Below are 22781 nucleotides of genomic sequence, written 5' to 3'. Positions count from 1 at the left end.
CTGTCTATATTTTAGTAATTCGATATTTTGGGGTGTCTATATTCTTGATTCGATATTTTGGGCAGTCTATATTTTGGAATCGATATGGGTGTTCACCACTTTTTTTATACAGAAGTAACATTATCCAGTGAGAGAATGTATTTTTAATTAACAGTTTGCATCAGAAATTAATCATACACACAATTGACAGTTAGACATCCTCTCTATACAACAGCCACTCAACCTACACACTCCTGTGTTTCCGGGGTCATCTCTAAGCCCCATAAACACACTTCTCTAGAGTGCACCACATGTCCATAATTGTTCACTGTAAGAAATTGGATTTTGATTGGGGAGACCCTATTCAATTAAGAACCACAATTCCTGTCAGGATGAAGCACAAACGTCATTAAAATAACCTGTGCTTAACCCTTAGGTAGCTTGGCACAAAATCAGTCAGGCTTAACTTAGAGGCAGTATGTTAAGTATTTATGCAGCACACAAACAGGAATAAAGTGAAAACACAACACAAGAAAAATACAGCAAATATTAATAAATAATTTAACACCAAAACAAATTAAACTCAATCAGTAGAACACAAATCATGAAATTTTTTAGTGAGTTTTTAGTGAAAAAGAGCTCCTAAAGATCAAAACGCCAAGGGAAAGCATCTAGTCATGTGAGACCTCAGTAAAATCAAAAGTTATATCTGACCCCGATGGTACGCGGTTCGTGTACATGAGGTGAATCGGGCCCATTATCGGCTTACTATAGGAAATTTTGAAGAAAAGGTCTCTGAGAAGATAAAGATCATTGGGGTGAGGCAGCCTGCGGTGTCCAATCGGAGGGGGTATAGTCGTCAGAGAACAGATGGTTGAAGTAGCAGTGAATCTTTCTATTTTTGGAAATTGAAAATCTCCAGCTGGATGAAGCTGCATGCTTTTGCTGACGAGATCTCTGCAGGGCTCGATACTCTGCCTGAGAAGAGCCGCTGAACAGTATTTGCTGGTGCAGGGAATAACATAGTGGGATCTACCTCAAAGTCAGGCTGAACGTCAATGCATCTCTGGTGTATAAACAAGCAGGTAGGCCCCTGGCACATGTCTGTTTTCAGCCTAATTTGTGGTGGAAAATATGGGCCACCACTTGGAGGGCAGGACTCACTTCAGCCAGGGTTCAGGTATGGGTTTAATGATGTTGGAGCTTTTTATGTCACTGCAGCTCAGAACAGGGGATCGGCCAACTAGCCCTTGGAGTCACTCTGGTAGTCCTGGGATCAAGCAGCAAGGCGGGCATCAAGCAGCAGGGTAAACTTCTGAGGGTACAATGCAGGCTTCAAGCAGCAGGACAGTCCAGTTATAGCAGCAGGGCAGTCCTGGGAAGCACCAGGCAGGCCTCAGGCAATAGGGCTGTGCATACTGGTAGCTCCTTTGGGCATTGCATCACACTCACAAAAGGTGATTGGATGAATGATTGCAAATAGTTAAACCACTAAAACCTATTGTTCTTTTTCCCACCATGACACCTCAAAATAGACCCAGCCATATTCAAATCATCCTTGGTCCTACTCCAGTAGGAAAATGTCAGCCCAAACTGCCAAGCCCGCTCCCCTCCGAACCAGAAAACAAGCAACCCAATAGAAGTTATGGCCTATTTTGGGGTCTTCAGCCGGATGCAGCTTTTTTTCAGTGGTACAGTGAGAATCGAATCCACATCTGAACATATCCTTGACCACTTTGGGCCATATATCAAACACAAAAAATAACATGGCATGGATCCTTGCATAAAGTCTAACTACCGGAAATCACTTGGGAACATTCCCCGTATCCTGCTGTCGCACTCAGGGAAAGGACATTAAGGGGTCCATTATGATGACGGGCGGACTTAGTCCGCCCGCCATCACATCGGGACCCGGGACCGCCCGCCTTAAGGGCGGGGGTCCCGATCAGGGCATTAGGATGAGCCCGCCACACAGGCGGGCGCATCCTGTACGGGAGCAATTGCGGCGGGCGGAGCAGAAATCTCCGCCCGCTGCCATGTTAAAAGTGCACGTTTTCATTTCAAAGTGCAACATGACAGGCACTGCACGGTGCCTGGCATGTTGCACTTTGAAATGTAGGGGGGTACCATAGGTACCCCCCATGTGCAACCCCCCAAGCCACGACTCCCAGGGGGCCCGCAACGGGCCCCCGCAGGGAGTCTCCGCATGCCTTTCCGTGGCGGCATTGCCACCACGGAAATGCAAAGTGAAATGCACATTGTAATATGGCGGGCGGTGTCTACAAGACACCGCCACCATGTTACAGGTTTTCCGCCCCGGCCGCTGGGTGACCGGGGCGGAAAACAGGCGGGCGGTGTTTCGCACCGCCACGGTCCCCTCCGCCATCCTAATATGGCGGAGGGGAATTGTGCTGATGATGTCGGGCGGATTTCCTCCGCCAGGCTGGCGGTAGCCACCGCCAACCTGGCGGTGGAAATCCGCCGACATCATAATGGACCCCTAAGTGCCCAGAAGCTAAGGATTCTCCGGGGTCCAAACCCCTTGCACCATGGATTCTGTTACACCTACAATTCAAGACCGCAGGTCTCATCTTGAAATGATGCTGCAAAAGGAGCAAGTCTCTCCTTCAGGTATGCAGACTCACTCCAGTGAGAATTTGTGCCCATTTTCCATCATGGGATTGGGGGGGCACCATAGTGTCCTAATTCTCTGTTGACTTTAGGGACTTGCAACAGGAGGTCAAGCCCAGTGGTCGGCCTCTGTTGCAGTCTCATTTCAGCATAGTATATTCTCCCGATTTCACCCTCACTTGTGTGGTTGGGTTTGGTTACTCTGTTGTGCTGGTGAGTGCAGAGAAGGAGAGCACCACCCAGACAATCATTGGTGAGCCTAGGCATAATAAAAAGTTTAGGAGACAGGCTTCCGCTGATGTTTGAGTGCATCAAAAGACTACTCGAAGGACTAAGAGCCACAAAAAGAAGCAGGGGCACAGAGAAGCACAAGTCAGTGTTGTAGCATTCAACGATGCTTTGCCTATGTCCTGTTAGGTGGTTGTACACAATGCCATAAGTGCACTGAATCAAGAAGTTAATGACCCCACCACCTACCTTGTCGGATCACTTCCTCATGGAGCAGGACTTGCTCTCCAATGCACCAGCTGAACTCACAAGTCTTGCTCTGTACTGATTGCCCATCTCTTAAGGACAAAGTCCCGAGAAGCAGGCCCTACTTGGAGGGTTGTGGATTCCTGAAGCTTTAGATCATGAACCACTTAAGATGCAAATTCCTTCACAATGGTGCAATGGGATCCTGTTTAAACAGTGCACAGTTGCTACTATGCTGTCCTCAATCCTCAGTCCTTACCTCAAACTCATTCTTGGATGCTCTGAGGCCATATTTTAATGCACGAGAGACCCCATGGAACTTCTGCTCAAAGTCATATTACAGCCCTGCCAACTTAGATGCAGCTCCCACTTTTCCTGTGAAGAAAAGTCTACTTCCGTTGCATCAGCAATGTCCCTCTTACATTGATTTCTAACATTGATTACCTTAGTAGAGACACCTGAAACAGATTTTGTTAATAGAAAATATTTTAAGTGCACAGACTTGACTGACGGTTGTTCATGGCACATACGTAGAATGATTTAAACACACTATCTCTGGCTTGTTGTTCATATTGAAGTACACAGAAATAGAAATGAAGCTTACTAAGTAAAAACAGGGCCAGACCTGGGGTCCATGCCCCTGTTGGAACTGAAGATGTTCACAGCGCATCAAAGCAAACAAGCAGGTGTACAATTCCAAAAAAAGTACTTTAGAGAGCTGGTGTCAGATTCAAAGTCTGTGTTGGGTGAAGCTGGAGTGACAGGCTGTCCTTTAGAGGTGGAACATTTTTCTGTGGCAGCATGTTAGAAATGGGGTCTCTAGTTGGCAGGTTGTTACCCTGTCCAAGTAGGGACCGTCTTCCTAGTCAGGATAAGGGGGATGCACTTCTAACAAACCCCTGCTCACCCCCTTGGTAGTGTGACAGGAGCAGTCAGGCTTTTCTCAGAGGCACTTTGTGATGCATTTTCACATAACCAACAGTAATACAGTGAAAACACTACAAAAGGACAACAAACCAGTTTTAGAAAAATAATCAATATTCTATCTGTGCAAACAAGAACAAAAATTATAGAAATCCACCATAGAGTTGTCAGAAATAGCAATACTCAAAAATAGTCTTAAAATACAGTTACTTGAAGTCGAAAGCTCTGTTTTGGCACTATGACAGCATCCTGAACAACAAATCCAAACAGTTCTGGATGACCGCGGCATCACGGGCCTGCTACAGTGTTGGGAAGACCCGCAAATCAGTACCTTTTAGCAATGCAGGGTGTTGGGAGCCTCGTGGTGAGTTCTGAAGAGCCGTGGCAGCAGGCATCGGTTCCAGAGGTCAGGGCAGGTGTTGTTAGGCTCTTGAAGTCACACACATTGCAGAGCAAACTCCTCGCAGTTGAAGTCGGGAGAACCAGCGTTGGCAGGCGTGGGGGCTGCGGTTTGAAGTGTGGCGTGCAGTGCCCTCAGATCGCGGTGCAGGCAGCGGCTCGGTGACAGTTGTCCAGTGGCATCGGAGAGACCAGGGCTGGGGTGCAAAGTGTTGTGGTGCTTGTGACAGTACTGGAAGGTCATGGTGCAAGCAGCGTCGTTGTCGTTGCGGAAGCGCTGTAGTTGGCTGACAAACTGGAGTCGATAGTGCTGGCATTGTTAGGCCAAGGCTACGTTGCAGTTTGAAGGTGGTGCATTGTGTAACTTACGAGGTTTGTCCTGGAACCCCAGAACAAGCAGCGGCGTAGATGTTGGCATAGATTGGCGTCATCTGGGATTACCAAGGCAGCGGGGTGAAGCAAGGCAGTGCAAAGTGTGATGCCCACAGGTCACGGTGAAAGCAGCGACTTGATGGTGCTGTCAAATGTCTGCGTTGGAGAGACCAGGGTTGTGGTGGAAAGTGTAGCATTGCCCTCTGCAGTGCCTACAGGACATGCAGCCAGCAGGGGCAGCTGTGACGGCGTTGGGTTGCTTTTTCTGCTGTTGCAGCATAAAACACAGAGTTCCCAGTGTTGGATAGCAGATGAACTTGAAGTCTTTGCTGTTCCAGAGCCTTCTTGAACAGGGGCAAGCTCTACCTCAAGCCCTTGAAGAAACTCAAATAAAGAAGTTGCAAAAAGTTCAGTTCAGTCCTTTCTCTGCCGAGACAGAAGCAGCCACTGCAGCCCAACACAGCAAGGCGCACAGTAAAGTGTTTGTTCCTCCTCACAGCTTATCCAGCTCTTCTTCTTGGCGGGTTTCTGAGGCCAAAAGAGTTCTAAAGTTCTGGGGTTTGGGCTCAATATTTAAACCACCTTTCCCTATGTTCTCTTGTGGCGGAGTGTCTCTGTGCTTAGTCCAAACCAGTTATGTCCTATCTAGCCTAGCTACCTGGCACACGGGGAAGACAGCATTGTGTAAGACAGACCAGGCCTATTATGGTGCAAGGAAATCTCCTCCCACTACTCTAAATGCGGCCCAGGTCTATTCAGCCCAGCCCTGATTCATCCAGGAAAGGCAGGACCCACCTCAACCCCCACCAGCTGTCTGCAGTGAATACACAACCCCATCCCCTGTCACTCCAAAGCCAGACAGGCAATCCACAACCCAGCAGAGACACACAGGATGGTTAAGCAAGAAAATGCCTTCTTTCTTAAGGTTCAGAACACAAAACAATGAACCCCGCTCCGTACTACCATACACTCCTACTACTCGTGGAATAACGAACAGTCAACTCTTTTATCTGTCCAAATGGAATTTTTATTAGACCATTCCTGTTCCTTTATAAGTTAATCAAAACAATTTTTTGGGACTGAAAAAGAAACATAGACTTATTAAATTCACACATGAACTTACACGTATATACAATTCACAATAACATACACTTAAAGACAAAAATGTACTTAGAAACTGTGAAAAAATAATTTGCAACATGACAGAATCAGCAAATGTATTCATACCTTAATCGGATGCAAAACACATTTTTAGAAAAATTTACATCGTATCCAAAATTTAGTAACAAACATCACCATAGCCAATCTTATGAACCTCCTATGTTGTTCTAGCTCCAGCGTCAAAGGATGTATCTGAATAGTGTATCAATCCTTTATCCAATAGTTTCCTTCAACACTCGCCACATTCAGAATTAACTAAATGCCTCCCAAAATGCCAACGCATTTCAAGACCCAGGCGAATAGTACTGGGACTATCATCGGGGCTTCACATAAATGGAACGGATATTCTGTTTTCTAGAGTTGGAGCAGCCGCTCCAGCTCATTTACTCCAAGAGTTTTTGGCTTTTCTGCCGCTGGACTCATTTATGTTACTGCCTACGAGGCTCCCTTAACTTTGCCAGTATACATTTCTTTACTGCAGAGTAGGGGCAGGACTGAGTTCCTTGAAGACTCTATATCTTTACCGCATCTTCACCAATTCAAAACTCTGGATGCAATGAACTATCCTTTTGCTCAAATACAGGTGTATTTGAATCACAACCAGCATGGTGCACAAGTTGAATATTCCTTCTTGTTCTAGAGTGAAAAATAATACCCGTGACGGAAAGCACGCCTGTATTTGAGCAAAAGGATAGTTCATTGCATCCAGAGTTTTGAATTGGTTAAGATGCAGTAAAAATAAACAGTCTTCAAGGAACTCAGTCATGCCCATACTCTGCAGTAAAGAAATGTATACTCGCATAGTTAAGGGAGCCTCGTTGGCAGTAACATAAACGAGTCCAGTGGCAGAAAAACCAAAAACTCTTGGAGTAAACGAGCCTGGGTCTTGAAACGCGTTGGCATTTTAGTTCATTCTGAATGTAGCGAGTGTTGAAGGAAACTATTGGATAAAGGATTGATACACTATTCAGATACTCTTTTGACACTGGAATAACATATGTGGTTGATAACATTGGATATGTTCATGTTTATTACAAAATTTTGTATATGATGTAAATTTTTCAAAAAATGTGTTTTGCATCGGATTAATGTATGAATTAATTTGCTGATTTTGTCATGTTGCAAGCTGTTGCTAATAATTTTTTCACAGTTTCTAAGTCCATTTTTGTCTTTAAGTGTATGTTACTGTGAATTGTATATACGTGTAAGTTCATGTGTGAATTTGATAAGTCTATGTTTCTTTTTCAGTCCCAAAAACATTTTTTAGATTAACTTTTGAAGATACAGGAATGGTCTAATAAAAATTCAATACGGACAGATAAAAGAGTTGACTGTTCATTACTCCATGAGTAGTAGGAGTGTAAGGTAGTACGGAGATGGGTTCATTTTTTATGTTCAAATTTTGAATAGCCCTACCTGGCCCCGGACCTTTGGGCTTAACCCCTATAGGTTTTTGTTCTTTCTTAAGATGGAATTTTCAAACACATAATTTAAAAGCCAACTTTACTAAAATATGTGTTATTAAATTCTGAGTTCAGAAAGCTAAAATTCCATTTCTTAATCTTATCCCAATGGGAAGTTATACTTATATGTTACAAAGTATCTCCCATTCTATCCTATGGGACAGAAACCCTTTCAACAGTGAAAAATGAAATACACTTTATTTTACTATCATGACATGTCACACACACTGGCACATGTCCTCCCTTTCACATACACTGCACCCTGCCCATGGGGGTAACTTGGGCCTACCTGAGGGGTGCCTTACATGTAGGAAAAGGGAAGGTTTGGGGCCTGGCAAGTGGATGCACTTGCCAGGTTGACATGGCAGTCACAACTGCTTGGCAGACACTGCAGTGTCAGGACTGACAACCCTTTAAAGGGCTGCTTGTGTGGGTGACACAACCAGTGCTGCAGGTCCATTAGCAGCATTTGATTTACAGGCCCTTGGCACAGACAATGCACTGTACTAGGGACTTAGCAATAAATCAAATAGCCAATCATGGAAAGACCAATCCATAACACAATTTACTTTGGTAGCACTTGTACTCTACCACTGATCAGCACTGAGAAAGTACACAGAGACACTAAACCAGCAAAAAAGAGTTAAAACCAGGAGGTCAGAAAGCAAAAAGACAGAGGGAAACACGCCAAAAGATGCCAGGTCCAACACAGCAGCTGCGAGATCAACACTGCACCTGCTGTTGCATATCCCACACAAGCATCTTCACATAATTAAAATGTGAAAGTATGAAAACAAAGAGGCAGGTGTACTATGCCAAAAATGTACTTCCATAAGCTCATCAGCAATTTCTACATTATTGGCCAGAAGTGTGTGCACAACGACAAAACAACACTTAATAAAAACTGAACTGATTTTGACCCTTAAAAATTATTGAAATGAATACCAAATTCAACTTTACTAATTTTATAGACTTCAGAAGTAAAACAGTTTTTGTTTGTCTGAAAGGATTCAAACTTATTCTTTGGAGGATAAATCAAAATGTGTGCCCAGGGTGCAAACCTCACATAACGCTTTTATTAGGATTGGCACTTGCGGCCTGCAGTTTACACTGGATTCCTGCAACAAACACTTCAACATGCACACAAATTAACATACACGCGTGCACACACAAAAACTGAGCTGTTAAAGTGTTTATTAGGATTTTAATATGTGAAATGATGAAGATTCTGACCTGTGCCTGGCGTATTACACATAGTTCTCTGCAGCAAGTGTATGAACTACTCAAACTATATTGCCAGCAGTGTAATGCGGAGACTTTTTTGAATACACGCAGATCTATGCAGCAGGTGCCCTTATTCTGAATCCTATTTTACCAGTTGATACTGGGGTGTAGCTACCATTGGTGCAGCAGGTTTATTGGTACCCGGGCCAGCGAGCCCTCCAAGGCCCATTAAACCCTATTAATTGTTGTATTTTACTACCCCAGTAGCAGTCGAAGGGCCATTTCCCTTGCTTGAACCAGGGCCCATGGCATAATGACTACACTGCTCAATTGATACACTTGGACAGTGGACATACCTCAAGATGTAACTCGTTAGTTTGATGTAGGCCTGTGTGAAATTTTAACTATGCCGGAGTAATTGGCATAATTTTGGTAATTTCTCACAACAATATGTATGCGCAAGTACAGGGACTATACCATTATGCGACCTCAGGGAGAAATTATAACATGAGATTTTTTAGCTAAAAGTTCCATTCGGGTAAATTCTCAGTGCAAAACTACAAATATGAATGCAAACTACAGTGTTTTGAATGCGAGCCGCAGTACCTTAAACATGGGTGGTCAATAAACATTTCAAGTGACTTTTTTACTCGAGCTGACTGTTCTGGTCAGCTCATTGAGCCCAAAACTACAAATCTGAACGGGAGCAGCAGTGTTTTGAACGTGAGAAACCAGAAATCATCTCAAAATAAAATTTGAAGTTACATTTTGACCTAAACGGACAATTCAGCTCAGCTAATATTTTTGAGTGCGAAACGCGTTTTGCATAATCACTATGTGACATTACGTGAGTTACTCCCACCTTTGGTTTAATGCAAGTCCCATGGCAAAGTGAGTGAAAGCTGAAGGTCAAAGGTTCAAATCTAATTGCCTTCAATTCCTACGTTTATTCGAGTAGACTGAGAAGTACCACTGAGGCGAGTCCACTATTTAAAGTGCTACGGATTTGAAAGAATATTATAACAAATACAAGGTAAAAATCAAGCACACTTGTCTCTGTACATGTGCAGTTAAATATTGTGAGTGAAATGAAGTGTAGAAACAATGTAATTTCTTTTACATGGATGGCACTTAAGGACCAGATTTTTCTTTAACCTATAAATATAAACTATCACAAAATAAAATTTTAAATGCAAGGCATTTTAAAAGCTAAAAGTTCCAACTTTCATGCGGTAGCATTGTTGTTAAAGTCCCGAGCAGTTTGACAACTAACTACTCGACATAAGAATGCTCTCTCAACAATTTTCTGCTTTTATGCTCAACTTTAAGATCTGTGGCCATTTTCTTTCACTAGATTCTAGTTTACATCTTTCTACAAGCATTAAATATAGGAGCTGTGCTTTTTTTGTGTCCTGTTTTCCTTCTCAGAACCATTAGTTTTGTTTGTCAAATACGAGAAGGAACCTTTTTGCAGATTTATGTTTAATAAAATATCCATAACCTCAAACATACAATAAAAATGTACCACAAACTGCAACATTGTAAATATGTTTTTTAATTGCCAGGTTTTTGTCAAAAAAGAAGGGGAAAGGAAGACTTGGACCGAAGCTTGGAATTTTTGCAAAGCAATAGGAGGAGATTTAGTCACTATTCACTCTAGAGACGAAGAAAGGAAAGTCAATGTACAGCTGCTGTAAGGCCCTTCACTCACCTTGACTGGTTTAATGCTGCTACTATTTAGCATGCTGTATTCATATTTGCAAACGTCTGTGATAATACATTGTAATATACCAATGACCTCTTTGTTGTACTTAAATGTGTGGCACTCTTTGATAAGGCTCATACTGGAAAATCTCATTTGAAATGTACTTTTATTTTATATTTAGCTTTTCAAAACAGGTAAGCCTACAACACTAATTGATTTTTATGTCATTAAATGGATGACAGTCTTCAAGATTGACATGCGCCCCGTAGTCCCCAATACAGAGATTAGGTAATAGGTAATAACTCGCCAAATAAAATGGTACATGTGAGAGGTACCCACATATACTGGTCTGGCCCCAAAAGATCTTTGACCAAATAGAGAATAAAAACATCTGAACTAATGCCCCTGCCAAACAAAACTGCCTTAATTATTTTGGGGCAGATTTACAAGCCCCTTGTGACACTTTTGTGCCACCGTTGCGTCACTTTTTTGATGCAGCGGCGGCGTAATCAATGCGGCCAATTTACAATGTGACTCATCTAGGGAGATGAATCATATTGCAAATCCCTGCTTCACATTTTACCTGCGTCAGGGTAGGCATTCTCATGCAGGAAAGCCTCGTAAAAGTGACGCAGTGAAATCTACTAGATTTCACGGCGCCACTTCTAGGACGCCACTGCGTCAAAAAGTTATGCCTGCTTGAAGCAGGTGGAAGGAGTGACACAGTACAATAAGTATTGGCCTCAACATGCATTGCTGGAGTTGCGTCATGCTTGCAACACAACTCCGGCAATACGTGACTTTTGGGCCAACAGATGCATCAGAATTTTTTACGCATCTGTCAATCCTTGCGCTGTGGTGCGCTGTATTGTAAATATGGTGCATCCATAGTGGCGCAAGGGTATCGCAGGCTGGCGCAGGGAAACTGACGCATCTTTAAAGATGTAAATCTGCCCCTTTAAGTGCATCTCAAAGCCCACAATAAAATGGGAGTCAAACTGCACATGTCAAGCGTTTCATCTGGGAATACGCACAAACAATATTTTCAAAAGAACACGGACATCGTTTTACCACTGAATAAATGAAGATAATGGGGGGCATATGTACAAGCCCCTATCACCAAGAGAACATCACTTTTTGTGACATTCCTGTTGCGGTAGGGGCCTTGCCTTATGTACAAGGCAGAGTTAAGCCACTTAACGTGGCTTAACACTGCCTTGTACATAAGGCATCCTTTCGTCAAAGGGGCGTGCAGTGGGTGTTGTGGTGGGCGTTCCACCGCAACACCCATTGTATTTGACGCTGCCCCCTATGTACAAGTATGGCGTACATAGGAGGCAGCACCAAAATTAAAACCAGGAAAATCCTGGTCCTGAATTGGCGAAAGGAGGAGAAATGAAATATTTCTCATAGTTTTTCTTTTTCCATGTGTGCTGCCTTGTGCAGCATACATGGAAAAGGAAAAATGCCATGGTTTGTTTATGAACAGGAAGGTGTCCCATCTGTACATGAACAAACCTTTAAAAAATGCCATTTTGTAACTTTCATGTGTGCTGCACGAAGCAGCACACATGAAAGTTCCAAAATGGCATTTTAGGATTGTTTATGTGCAGGAAGGGACACCTTCCTACACATAACCAATCCTCCCCTGCACACAGACACCCTTGCACTCTGGTGCAAGGGTGACTGCATTTACACTGGGGGGCAGATGTATCAACGCAATTTTTTGTCACAAACGCTGCGATTCGCAAAAAAAGCAGCGTTTGCGACAAAAAATTCGCAAAATGGTATGTAGTAGAGAAATCGCATTGCAAAATTAAGAAACTGCAAAAAATTTTATTCCTTAATTTTGCGTAAGCATTTAAGGAATCGCAAATTGCGATTCCTTAAATGCTATGCAACAAGCATTCAATTTTTGCGAATTCTGCTTAAGAAATCGCAAATTACCACCAACTTCAAGTTAGTGGTAATTTGCGATTTCTTTCACAAATGCACTTTTTGGCAATTTATGAAGGTGCCATATGACGCACATACTTGCCCTTAGGGCATATATGTGCGCCATATGCCCACACATGTTCATTTCAGGGGTGCATCAGGGTGTCCTTATGCCACCCTTGCACCCTTGAAATTATTCTCAATTTGCGATTCTCAAATTGCGAATCGCAAATTGAGAATGACTTCACATTCATTCCTATGGGCCTCCTGGCCCATAGAAATGAATGGGAAAGTATTCCTTAATTGCGATTTCGCAATTTGCTAATCGCAATTAAGGAAAACTAAGAAATCGCTAATAAATTGCGATTTTGTACATACATCCCTTTTTGCAATTCTCAAATAGCGATTCCTAAAAAATTGCTGTTTGAGAATCGCAAACACTGATTTTGATAGATATGCCCCTAAGTTCTTAAACTTAGCACCATCGCAGGGGGAAATCAAGGCTGCACCACATTTTTGAAAATATGGTGTAGTCTTGCATTTCCGAAGTGGCACAGCGTGTCGTTAAGCCAAGGAGGCTAACGACACGCTCCGCTACTTCATTGTACATATTGTACATATCCCCCTTAGTGTTACTCAACCATCACATAATGCTTAAAATGAATACATCCATTTACGTTGTACTAGAATATGCACATGCTGTTTGCATGTGAACATGCCTTCTTTCCACTCTCTTTTGTTGCCCCTCTCTTGTACAGACCGCTGGTGATCTTTAAAGGGGGAGGGCGAGGCAACATGCTAGCCTCGAATTCAACCATAACAAGGAAGGGAAGCAAGGGAACGTGACTTTCTCCAGGGGTGTTCTCTCCCCAAGATCACTTTGCAAAATGGGTGCAGTAGGACATGTAAACGCACTTGTTTCACACACATTTGCTAAAATGCCATAAGGTACTAAAGGGGGAATTCGAGAAATATTCCAGTACATTTATGGTGTCCCAAGAAAAATTTGAAGATAATGTGGCAGCATGTTTTTTTGATACAATTTTCAACTAAAATGTCTATGAATCTCAATCAGAGGGGCAGGCTAGAAAATAAAATTATACTCAAATCTAACATTCCCAGGCCGCAGAAACTGCACATCTTTTGCTATCATATTTAAGCTTTTATTTTGGACAAATAAATTAAGACCCTCTTAAAAAAGAGAAATACCACGTTTTCATTTGTAGTAAATGCATGTTGGTGATCAAACATCAGTTTGTGATGTACTACTGCCAAACATTGCTGGTTTTTGCCTTCCATGCCCTAGCACCACCATCTCATGAGGTGAACGCCCAAAAAGTCCCACAAATTGCAACCACTATGCTAGGGCCAGCACAATATCATGGATTTCACCATCATGCCACGTATGCCAGCAATTTTATTGCCATTATTCAATGGGCTGTACTGTACAAGCTATGGATAATCACAATGTGTCAAGATTTAGAACTACAATGTATGGGTCATCACCATCTCATGGGAGGACACCATTATCATGACATAAATGGCCAGATTATCCCTAAAATAACCACTTTTATAATGGGACCTGCATTTCTGAAACATTATCCCGGAGGTTTGCACCATTTTATTTAATTTGTTTATTCACATTTATATGCCAGCGCACAACTACCCACAAGGGTTTCCCGGCGCCATGAAGGAACAGCAGAGGGTGGAGAAACCTATTGGCTGAAAAGCCATGTTTTAAGGGATCTACGGAATAAAAGAAGGTCTGGTTGCAAGCGGAGGGGCAATGGCAGAGCGTTCCATAAGGTGGGGCCCAGGTGGCAAAAGAGCGCCCTCCCATACGAGGAAGTCTGACTTTAGGAACTTGGACTTTCTCTTGGGTGGAAGATCTGAGAGTGCGAGAGGGAACATAAGGACATGCTAGATGTTGCAATGCTTAATACGGAATATGTAAGTATGGGCCTTGAACTTGACCCATTTCTCCACTGGAAGCCAACGGAGATCTACCAGCAGCCCGGTTGTCGATGCAGTTTTAAATGCTCGGCAAAGCAATTTAGCAGCAGAGTTTTGTACTTGCTGCAATTTACGTGTTACCTCTTTGTTGTTATCCAGGTAAAGCATATTCCCGTAATCCAGCATAGAAGTAACATGGGCCTGGATTACGGTGCGCTGGGCGTGAGATGAGAGCATCCACACGATCTTCCGCAACCATTTCAGAATGGTAAAGCAGGTAGCAGCAACCTTGGTAACCTGTTGTCGCATAGAGAGAGTCGTCAACAATGAAACCAAGGTTGCGTACTTGAGTAGAGGGTTGTCGGAGCATACCTATTTCTGGCGGCAAATGTTAAGGGCCCCAGAGACCTCGATCTTTGCCCAGGATCAGGATCTCCGTTTTATCCACATTGAGTTTTAAAAAGATGCAGTTCATCCAGGCCATGACTTTACTGAGGCCAGATCTAAGTGCAGAGGGCTCAGAGGTTTTTCCAGCTGAGAGAGAGAAGAGGATCTGGGTATCGTCAGCGTATTAAAAAAGCGACAACCCAGATTCCTCAACCAAAGCTGCCAGCGGTCTGACGTAAATGTTGAACAACAAGGGGCTGAGAATCGAACCCTGGGGAACCCCATAGGGTGACGAGTGAGGCTTGGATTTGGAGGTGGATGAAAAGACCTGAAAGGTGCGGTCAGTGAGAAAAGAGCTAAGCCAGTTCAGGGCCGCCCTGATGACACCAGAGGATTGGAGGGCATTTATGAGTATGGTACAAGAGACCGTATCGAAGGCCGCACTCAGGTCAAGCAATACCAAGGCCATGGTTTCGCCAGCGTCAATGTTATGTCGAAGCACTTCTGTAACCCCTAGGAGGGTGGACTCAGTGGAGTAACCAGTCCTAAAGCTGGACTGGGAAGGATGCAAAAGTCCATTGGTTTCAATAAACTTGGACAAAGGCCCATTAATATGTCTCTCAAGAATCTTTGAGAGAGCAGGAAGGAGTGAAATTGGACGAAAGTTAGAAGGGAGTGCAGGGTCAGCGTTATTTTTTTTTTAATAATGGGACAACCATTGCATGTTTCCAATCTGGGGGAACAATGGAGTTCGTTAGGGATGTGTTGAGCAGTTGAAGAATGTGATTAAGAGAGGGTGGTTCGATTTGTCGTAAAACCGCAATGGGCAGTAAGTCACAGGGGGATCCCGATTTAATTTGACTGAGATGTTGTGTAAGTGTTACCATGTCCAAGAGTGGCCAGGTGTCAAGAGTAATCATATGTATCTGGGCAGTGCAGTTTTCAGGCACTGAGACAGGACTATCAGCGGACGCAGTAGGTGAGGGAGAAGAAGAGGGGGCAGTGCTAGCCAGAGCAGAATAAATAGTTTCCACTTTATTTTGGAAAAATTGGGCAAGATCCTCGCATTATGTTGTATTGAGGCTGGGAGGTGGTTGCGCGGCAGCTAAGCCGGATAGATCTTTGACCATGTTGAATAAGATTTTAGGACAGTTATTGGCCTAAGTGTTAGATGTAGAAACATAGTTGGCACGTGCAACCCTACAGTGGGAATGATAGGCCCGTTTGCTAGTGAGGTAGGCGGATTTGGCTTCAGGTGCATAAGTCTTTCACCACCAGCGCTCTGAGTTTTTACATCTGTTTTTCTCCTTCTTTAATTCATCGGCGAACCAGGGGGCGGGTGGTGATTATTGAACTTCCTGGCTGAGATTGGGAGGCAAGTATCAAGGGCCGACTGAATCCAATCTTGAAATGCTACCAGGTCCGAGACGACATTGTTATGGAAAGTAGGAGCATTACTGGACAGCAATAAATTAAACTTGGTGATGTGAAGATTTTTCCAGTTCCTAGAAGGTTTGGCAGCGATGTTACTATTCGCATGTGCGAAACAGGGTGCTACAAGACTGAAGCCCACTAAAAAGTGATCAGTCCAGCACAACGGAATGGCTGCTGGGCAGTGTAAGGAAGGTAAATTGGAAAAAATTGGGTCAAGAAGGTGATCTGCTTTGTGTGTGGGCCCACTATTATGGAGACAAAAGTGCTTCCAATGTTACAGTTAGAGTCCTCTAGATGGAGGTTAAGATCACCTATAATTGTCAAATTGGCTGAGTGAAGCAATAGAGGGGTAACGAGATCGGGGAAGTTTGTTGCCCATGAGCCAGCAGGGCCTGGGGGGCAGTACACCAGCATCCCAGAAAGAGTCAAATGAGGAGCCAGATTAAGTTTAAAAACAGCAGTCGGGGATCAGTAATTCGTCAAATTTGCAGCAAAAAGTGTTTTTAAAAATAATGGCGATCCCTCCTCCCACCCTATCTTCTCTATCCTTCCTAACAATAGCGTAGTTAGGAGGCCACATCAGGCCCGAGCAGCTGTTGAGCCATGTCTCCTTTAGGAAGATGCATCAGGTTGTAAGTCCACTAGGAGATCAAAGATGTCTGCCTGATGTTTAGGGAGGGAGCAACAGTTAATATTGAAAAAAGAGAAGTTATTAGGGAGAGCTGGCTTGGGTTTCATGACATAGTGCGCGTGCTGGTGGGCTATAATACCGGGCTTAATAGCATTACCTGGTTCATCAAGGTAAGTTTTAAATGTAAAATTGCAGCCCGGGCTAGTGGAGGAGTTGCCATCTGCATCAGAGCAAGCGCACGTGGGTCGGGAATTCATGCAAAGGTTGAATAGCTGGGTGAAAGAAAACGTAATACTAGCGCTATTGCGAAGGACAGGGGTTTGGGCCCCAGATCCCGGCCTGACGCGGACGGGCGCAGACGGGCTTCCCTTGGGCGCGCCCGCTGTCCGCGTCCTCTGCGTGCTAGTTCCATAGGCTGCTTTTAAAGGGCCCACCTTGGGAAGGGAACGCAAGCACTAGAGCGTCCCTTGCCTAAAGATGTGGCACAACCCGGAAGTGGGTTGGAGATTAGCGTGCCGAGTTTCCCTGTGACCTCCCTCCACTCAAACAGTCCGCTCTTGACTGCGGTGGACTGGGGGGACCACAGGTAACGATGCACGATCCCACACAAGCAAGCAAGGTAATCCAAAATACTTATAAAAGCACTCTAGTTTCTCTTAAAATTAAAAGAGCACCTTATAAACAAATTAAGAACAATACATAATCACTTCCTTGCCAAAATATTAAAAAGTGGATGGAATACAGAATACTAGCAACAACAATGGGCAACTCGCGACGCTTTGCTGTTCTGAAGTAGTTTCGACCATAGTACATTGGATGCCCACAATATGCCATTGATAGGATGCAATCAACCTATATGTGGACAATATGACAGGAATTAATTCTATTATGTAAGGGCCAATATTAGAAATAATTGCAGGCACAGGGCACGTTACCTGTACAGACTTACATATACAGAGTGAGACATACAAACGTACACACACATCAGCAATATCTAATCATTTTAAACCATCCCACTCAGGCTGCTTGCCCGCTTCACATGCTGGCCTTTGGGATCCCGCTTGGCTCATTCTGTCCAGTGGCTTTTAATCTCATTTTCACTGAACAGCAGGCCGTGAGTTACACTTATTTTGTTTTTGACTGTTCAGGGCCTATTTAAGCGTAATAAACTGCTTTTCAAAATGGAAGTTTGATTCAAGGCCTGACATTCACTTATGATCATGGGTGTCAACCTTTAATGGAAAGCGGAGGCTACAATTCCAGACTCCATTTCCATAACAGAGATCCGTGTATCAGGGCTCTTAAAGTATAAACTGAGCATGTCTGATGGGCAGGGCGTGAACTGTAAACATATCAGAAAGGCAGATATGTTCTCCTATCACTACATGTGTCTTGTAATGCCGAGGCAGAACAGCACCTTCAACTCCTTGGAGTGAAAGGGAAAAATTAAGTGGGACAGAAGCTGAAAGATCTAACGGCAAGTCACCCCTCCTTGCTCCTGTTTCAAAGTTCTTTCTTTTGTTCCTCTCCGGGTATCACTCCTCTTCCATCTACCTTCTCTCATGAAATCTCTTTCTTCTATGTGCCTCCATTACAGAGTGTCTGCAGGTCCCTATATTTTCTTATGATTGTAGTCTGCTGGTGACTGCTGAGGTCAGGATCTCACATTTTGTTGAAGAGGGAAGCCGGGACTAATGCCAGGTTTTCTGGTTTCATGTTGTGCATTGCATAAAATAAAAAGGGGAGCTCTTTCTTCGAAGAGGCCTTTTAGTCACTGAAGCTGGGCATGGGGGACTCTGGGAACAATACGCGAGTTGCTCATCCTTTCGGCGCTCAGAATTGTTTTTACTGATCAGAAGTAGCTGTCACTACAGAAAAGGTTGGAAACCTTATGCCCTTCGGTTTGTGCAATGCTTCGGCTGTGTTCCACTGATTTATGGACAATGAGTACTTTGATATGTTGTACCAATTTGTGGAAATAGACTTGAATAATATCCTTATTTTTTATACAAAGGAAGAACATAGTTGGCATGTAATACAAGTACTATCTAAATCGAGACAAAATCAACTTATAAACCTAAGAAGTGAGGATTTTATCAGTCCGAAGAGGAATACTTGGGGTACCATCTAAATTCTCAAGGTTTATCCATGAATCCTAAAAAAGCGTAATCAATTATAGAGTTACCTTCCTCTTCAAATATCAATGCTTCCTTTGACAATTTTCTACCAGCAGTTTGTTTCTCCAACTACCCAGCAAACCTGCCGCTGGTGCTGTGCTTCATAAAAGCAGGAAGATGATGGCCTAGAACATCCACAATTTTACTTTTTTTATATATTGTCTTAGTGTGAAATATGCTAATCAGGCTTAGAGTGAGAGTTATTCGCCATGAAGCTGGTCTGTACCGAATGGAAATACTTTCTGATGAGTGCTCATGAAGCCTTTGAAATCAGAACCATCCATTGTAAACTGCAGGGCTGCTGGACGATTGTCAGGCGAGATGTTCTAAAAAAATTTCATAAATAGAACTTTTATGTCACTTATATTTGGAGCACCGAAATGATTGCAGTCAAGGCCTAATCCCAAACTATCCAAATAACCCTTTAACCTTTCAACACAATTTAATTCCTCTTCAGCAAGTCTTTGGATTAGCTCAATCTTTCAAGAAAGAATTAAAGACTGGTTCTTCACATATTAAAATCTAAGAAGGGAAATAGGCATCCTTAACCAAGAAAGAAGAACTGTGGTTTAAAGGTCAAGCCTTATTCATATCATCCAAAGAGTTAAGGGTTGAAGTTCTTCAGGTGTGCATGATTCCCCATCCTTAGGCCATAGAGGAGCCAAGTCTTCACCGTTGTTGGTTTTTCCAAGAATTAGCTAAATTCATAACTTAGGTCATTTTAGCGTCCATTTTTTGTCTTGATGGATTACCACCAGTAATAATCTCTGATCGTGAATTCCAATCCGAATCCCATTTTTGGAAGGCATTTTGTAAAATTCTACAGTTTGATGTTTCTTTGTCCTCTGGCTTCCACCCAAGTCTAATGGCCACACTGAACTGATTCATCAAAGTCTGGAACAATATCTGCACAACATGAAACCAGAAAACCTGCCATTAGTCTCGGCTCCTCACTCAAGAAGATTCTTATCTACCTCAAGCTGAATTTTCAAATAGCAACTCTATGCACAGTGCTACACAGACTTCCCAATTTATTTGTTTTCAAGGTTTCTATCTTCATGTATTTCCTTTGGTTTATTAAGCAACCTCTACATTTGTGGAATATTTGTACAATCCCTAAGAGAGAAAATCCAAGAACACCGGCAAAAGACTAAAGTAAAGATGAAACCTTTCTTGAAACCGGGTAGGAAGCAATGTCGGGTTATCATCAAGATTCCTTCCATCCCATTTGTCTTTAAATAAGTTTAAACCTAGATTCGCTGGATCATTCAAAAAAATCAATTGGGTTGCCTTCAAACTTCCGTTCCTTTTAGCTGGAAGAGGTGAACCATTTTTCTTACATCCCAGCTAAAACCTTTTAGTCTTGATCCTTATTAATGCACTCCATGTGTACTACCTCTAATCTTGGCTAACAGTTCTACTGAATATTAGGTTCAGGACACAAGTATTCATTGATTTCACGAAGGATGTTGCAGCTTTTGATCAATTGGAAAGGGTACCCTCCTAGTAAACAATATTGAGACAATCCTTCTACTGGTCATGCTCCCTTTTTGATCTGTCAGTTTATGAAATGACACCCAGGTAACCCGGGCAGTTCTGGCGGGGGTACACTGTCATCTATGCCCTTATGAAATGTACAAGACTGAAAACACAAGTACTTTGGAGACTTGCAGGTCAATCTGTACTTACCTGCAGTGGCAGAACTTCCTGCACTTCTATTTTTTATGTATTAGATGCTGCCCATAGTTCCAGCATGTCGGTGGTCAGCTTTGTTGCAAATTATGGGGAATTTAGTCCTAAATCCCCTCAGGTTTTTGCCACATTGCTTTCCCATTTTTATCTTACCAGCTTACCATACAGGAAGTGATACAGAGTCCTATACATAAACGCCCTATGCATAAACCTATTCAAGACGGCTGTTGGCTTATATTGTTCCTTTAGTTTATCCTAATCTAAGATGGCAGCAATGAGGATTCTGTGAAAGCTTATTATCTGCGGCAAATTTATCAGCGGACGCCTGGAGGAAAGTGTGCCGCAACAGTTTTGGAGTTGTTTTGTCATGTTCTTCACCATTTCTTCTCCTGTCTAATTTCCTTGCACCTAATTATTTTCTGTCCAGTTTCATCTCTCAGTTTCCACAAATTCTATTCCCTGAAATTCCTGTTCCCCTGCACTCCTTTTGTCAGCCCCAGTGACATCAGGAGGTTTTTCTGCCGTTGTGGGTTTTTCCTTCTAGGGCCTTATTCTGGAAGGCACCAGTTGTCCAGTGAATTTTTACCCAGGACAGAACTGTGGCTACTGGAAAGGGTCATCTGTATCTCAGCCAGTCCCTGTGGAAAAAGAAGGGCCCAGAAATCTTGATATTTGATGTGGAGAGCAAGTGATTGTTGAACTAGCAAATCATAATGGAGCAAACATAAAATATATTTTTGCAAGCCAAATGAAGGTAAATGAAACATACTTTTATCACTGTAAAATGTGTGACAAATCAAATGAGAATTTAAAATGCAATGGGGGAGTTTGAAGCAGATTGAGTCAAAGTTATCTGAGACATAACCAGATAACCTAATTTTCTCCTTATCACATACTGGTCGGTAAGGGCATTTGGGATTCCCAGGCAGGCTTTAAGGTTGCATACTCTGGGCGTGGCCAAGTGTTGACAAAGATGGCCGCACGCTAAAGAAGCTCCATAACTCTCCAAACCTCCGCCGCTCAATAATCCGTCACACAGCTCCGATCCATGCAACAAAATGTATAGCCCTTAAAGCAGGGAACCCAGCATGGTGGCCGAAAGCAGAAAACCAACCCAGACAGACGAGATACATTGAGCGGAACTCCAGGGCCTAAACATAGCCGGACGTCACAGACTTACGAAGCCAGCAGTATCATGAGGAGATGATCGCAGAAGCGCAGAGAATCGCAGTGAGTCACGCGGATGCCTGCAAGCACCACAGCCATACCACAAAGCAGTTACAACAAGCATAAATCTATCGGCAACCGTGCACTGAGCAGACTGAGCAGACTGGGACAACAGGAGCCACTTAGGGGAATCGGCTGAGGGATTGTGCTGGACCTGGCTCGCCGCGCTGACCTCACCCAGGCGGGCTGAAATGAGTGCTGAATATTGACGTCGCTTGCACCTGCTCTGTGGGCACTGGTGTAAGCGAGAAGATATGGTGGTGGGGTGACTGAGAGCAATGCAGGACCTCGTTGCAAAATTCAGAAGCAGACTTCCAAAAAGCAGACGAAACACTCCTGCCTGAGACTGTTGCATCTGGGGTGTAATGTAGGACCTGCGAGTTATCGGTCCCACTGCCCGTGTGCTGCGGGGCTCTGAGGCCAAAGGTGACTGCCCACACATTGGGAAAAGAATGAAAACTGTGGCTATCAGCTCCCTGACAACCACGCCTTACTGGAGCCCCCCCAGGGAGTACATTTGGGGGGTCCCATGAGACGGGCCTTGAGGGCGCCTAGCGGAGAAATAGTGACTGCAGACTGCACAGGTGGGTCCCTCTTTCCTGGCGACCTGGCCCAGAGTGCCTGGAGGCTGCCAAAGGGAATGAATGAGCATTGTGACTGAAAGATATATCGGCACCTGTTCAGACCAGCAGTGAATCAAATCAGGGATCCGATCCTCCGGGAGCTCCACAACACTTCAGTCTCAAAAGTACAACTGGCACGACGTTGAGCATACGGCCAACAGCAAGGTACTCTATAACGTGAAGGGGTTGGGCTAGGCCCCTCTTCTGGCTCAGATACGAGGAGGCGCAGAACCTGAACACTAATGTAAACCCCCCCATGAGAACCCCGTAAGGCCTCTTGCCGCCAGCAGGAGGAGCGCTTCATAGGCAGGCAACTCAGAACAGGAAGGTCTCTCTCCCCCTTCTGTGGTCCACAGGAAGTGCCATGTCCGGGACCGAAGGAGCACAAAA

The 22781-nt window shown here is 43.7% G+C and overlaps 1 protein-coding gene across 1 annotated transcript in view; it reads left to right on the top strand.

Annotated features, from left to right (window-relative positions):
- LOC144784639 (macrophage mannose receptor 1-like) overlaps nt 1–22781 on the top strand; it is a 949320-nt gene that overhangs the window by 302713 nt on the left and 623826 nt on the right. Inside the window, exon 13 of the mRNA XM_078663568.1 lies at nt 10193–10320. Coding sequence (XP_078519694.1) covers nt 10193–10320 — 128 coding nt within the window. The remainder of the gene's footprint in view (nt 1–10192; nt 10321–22781) is intronic.

Source organism: Lissotriton helveticus, chromosome 10 (assembly GCF_964261635.1).
Source record: "Lissotriton helveticus chromosome 10, aLisHel1.1, whole genome shotgun sequence".
NCBI classification, from domain to species: Eukaryota; Metazoa; Chordata; class Amphibia; order Caudata; family Salamandridae; genus Lissotriton; species Lissotriton helveticus.
This window is presented reverse-complemented; position numbering and strand designations above follow the sequence as displayed.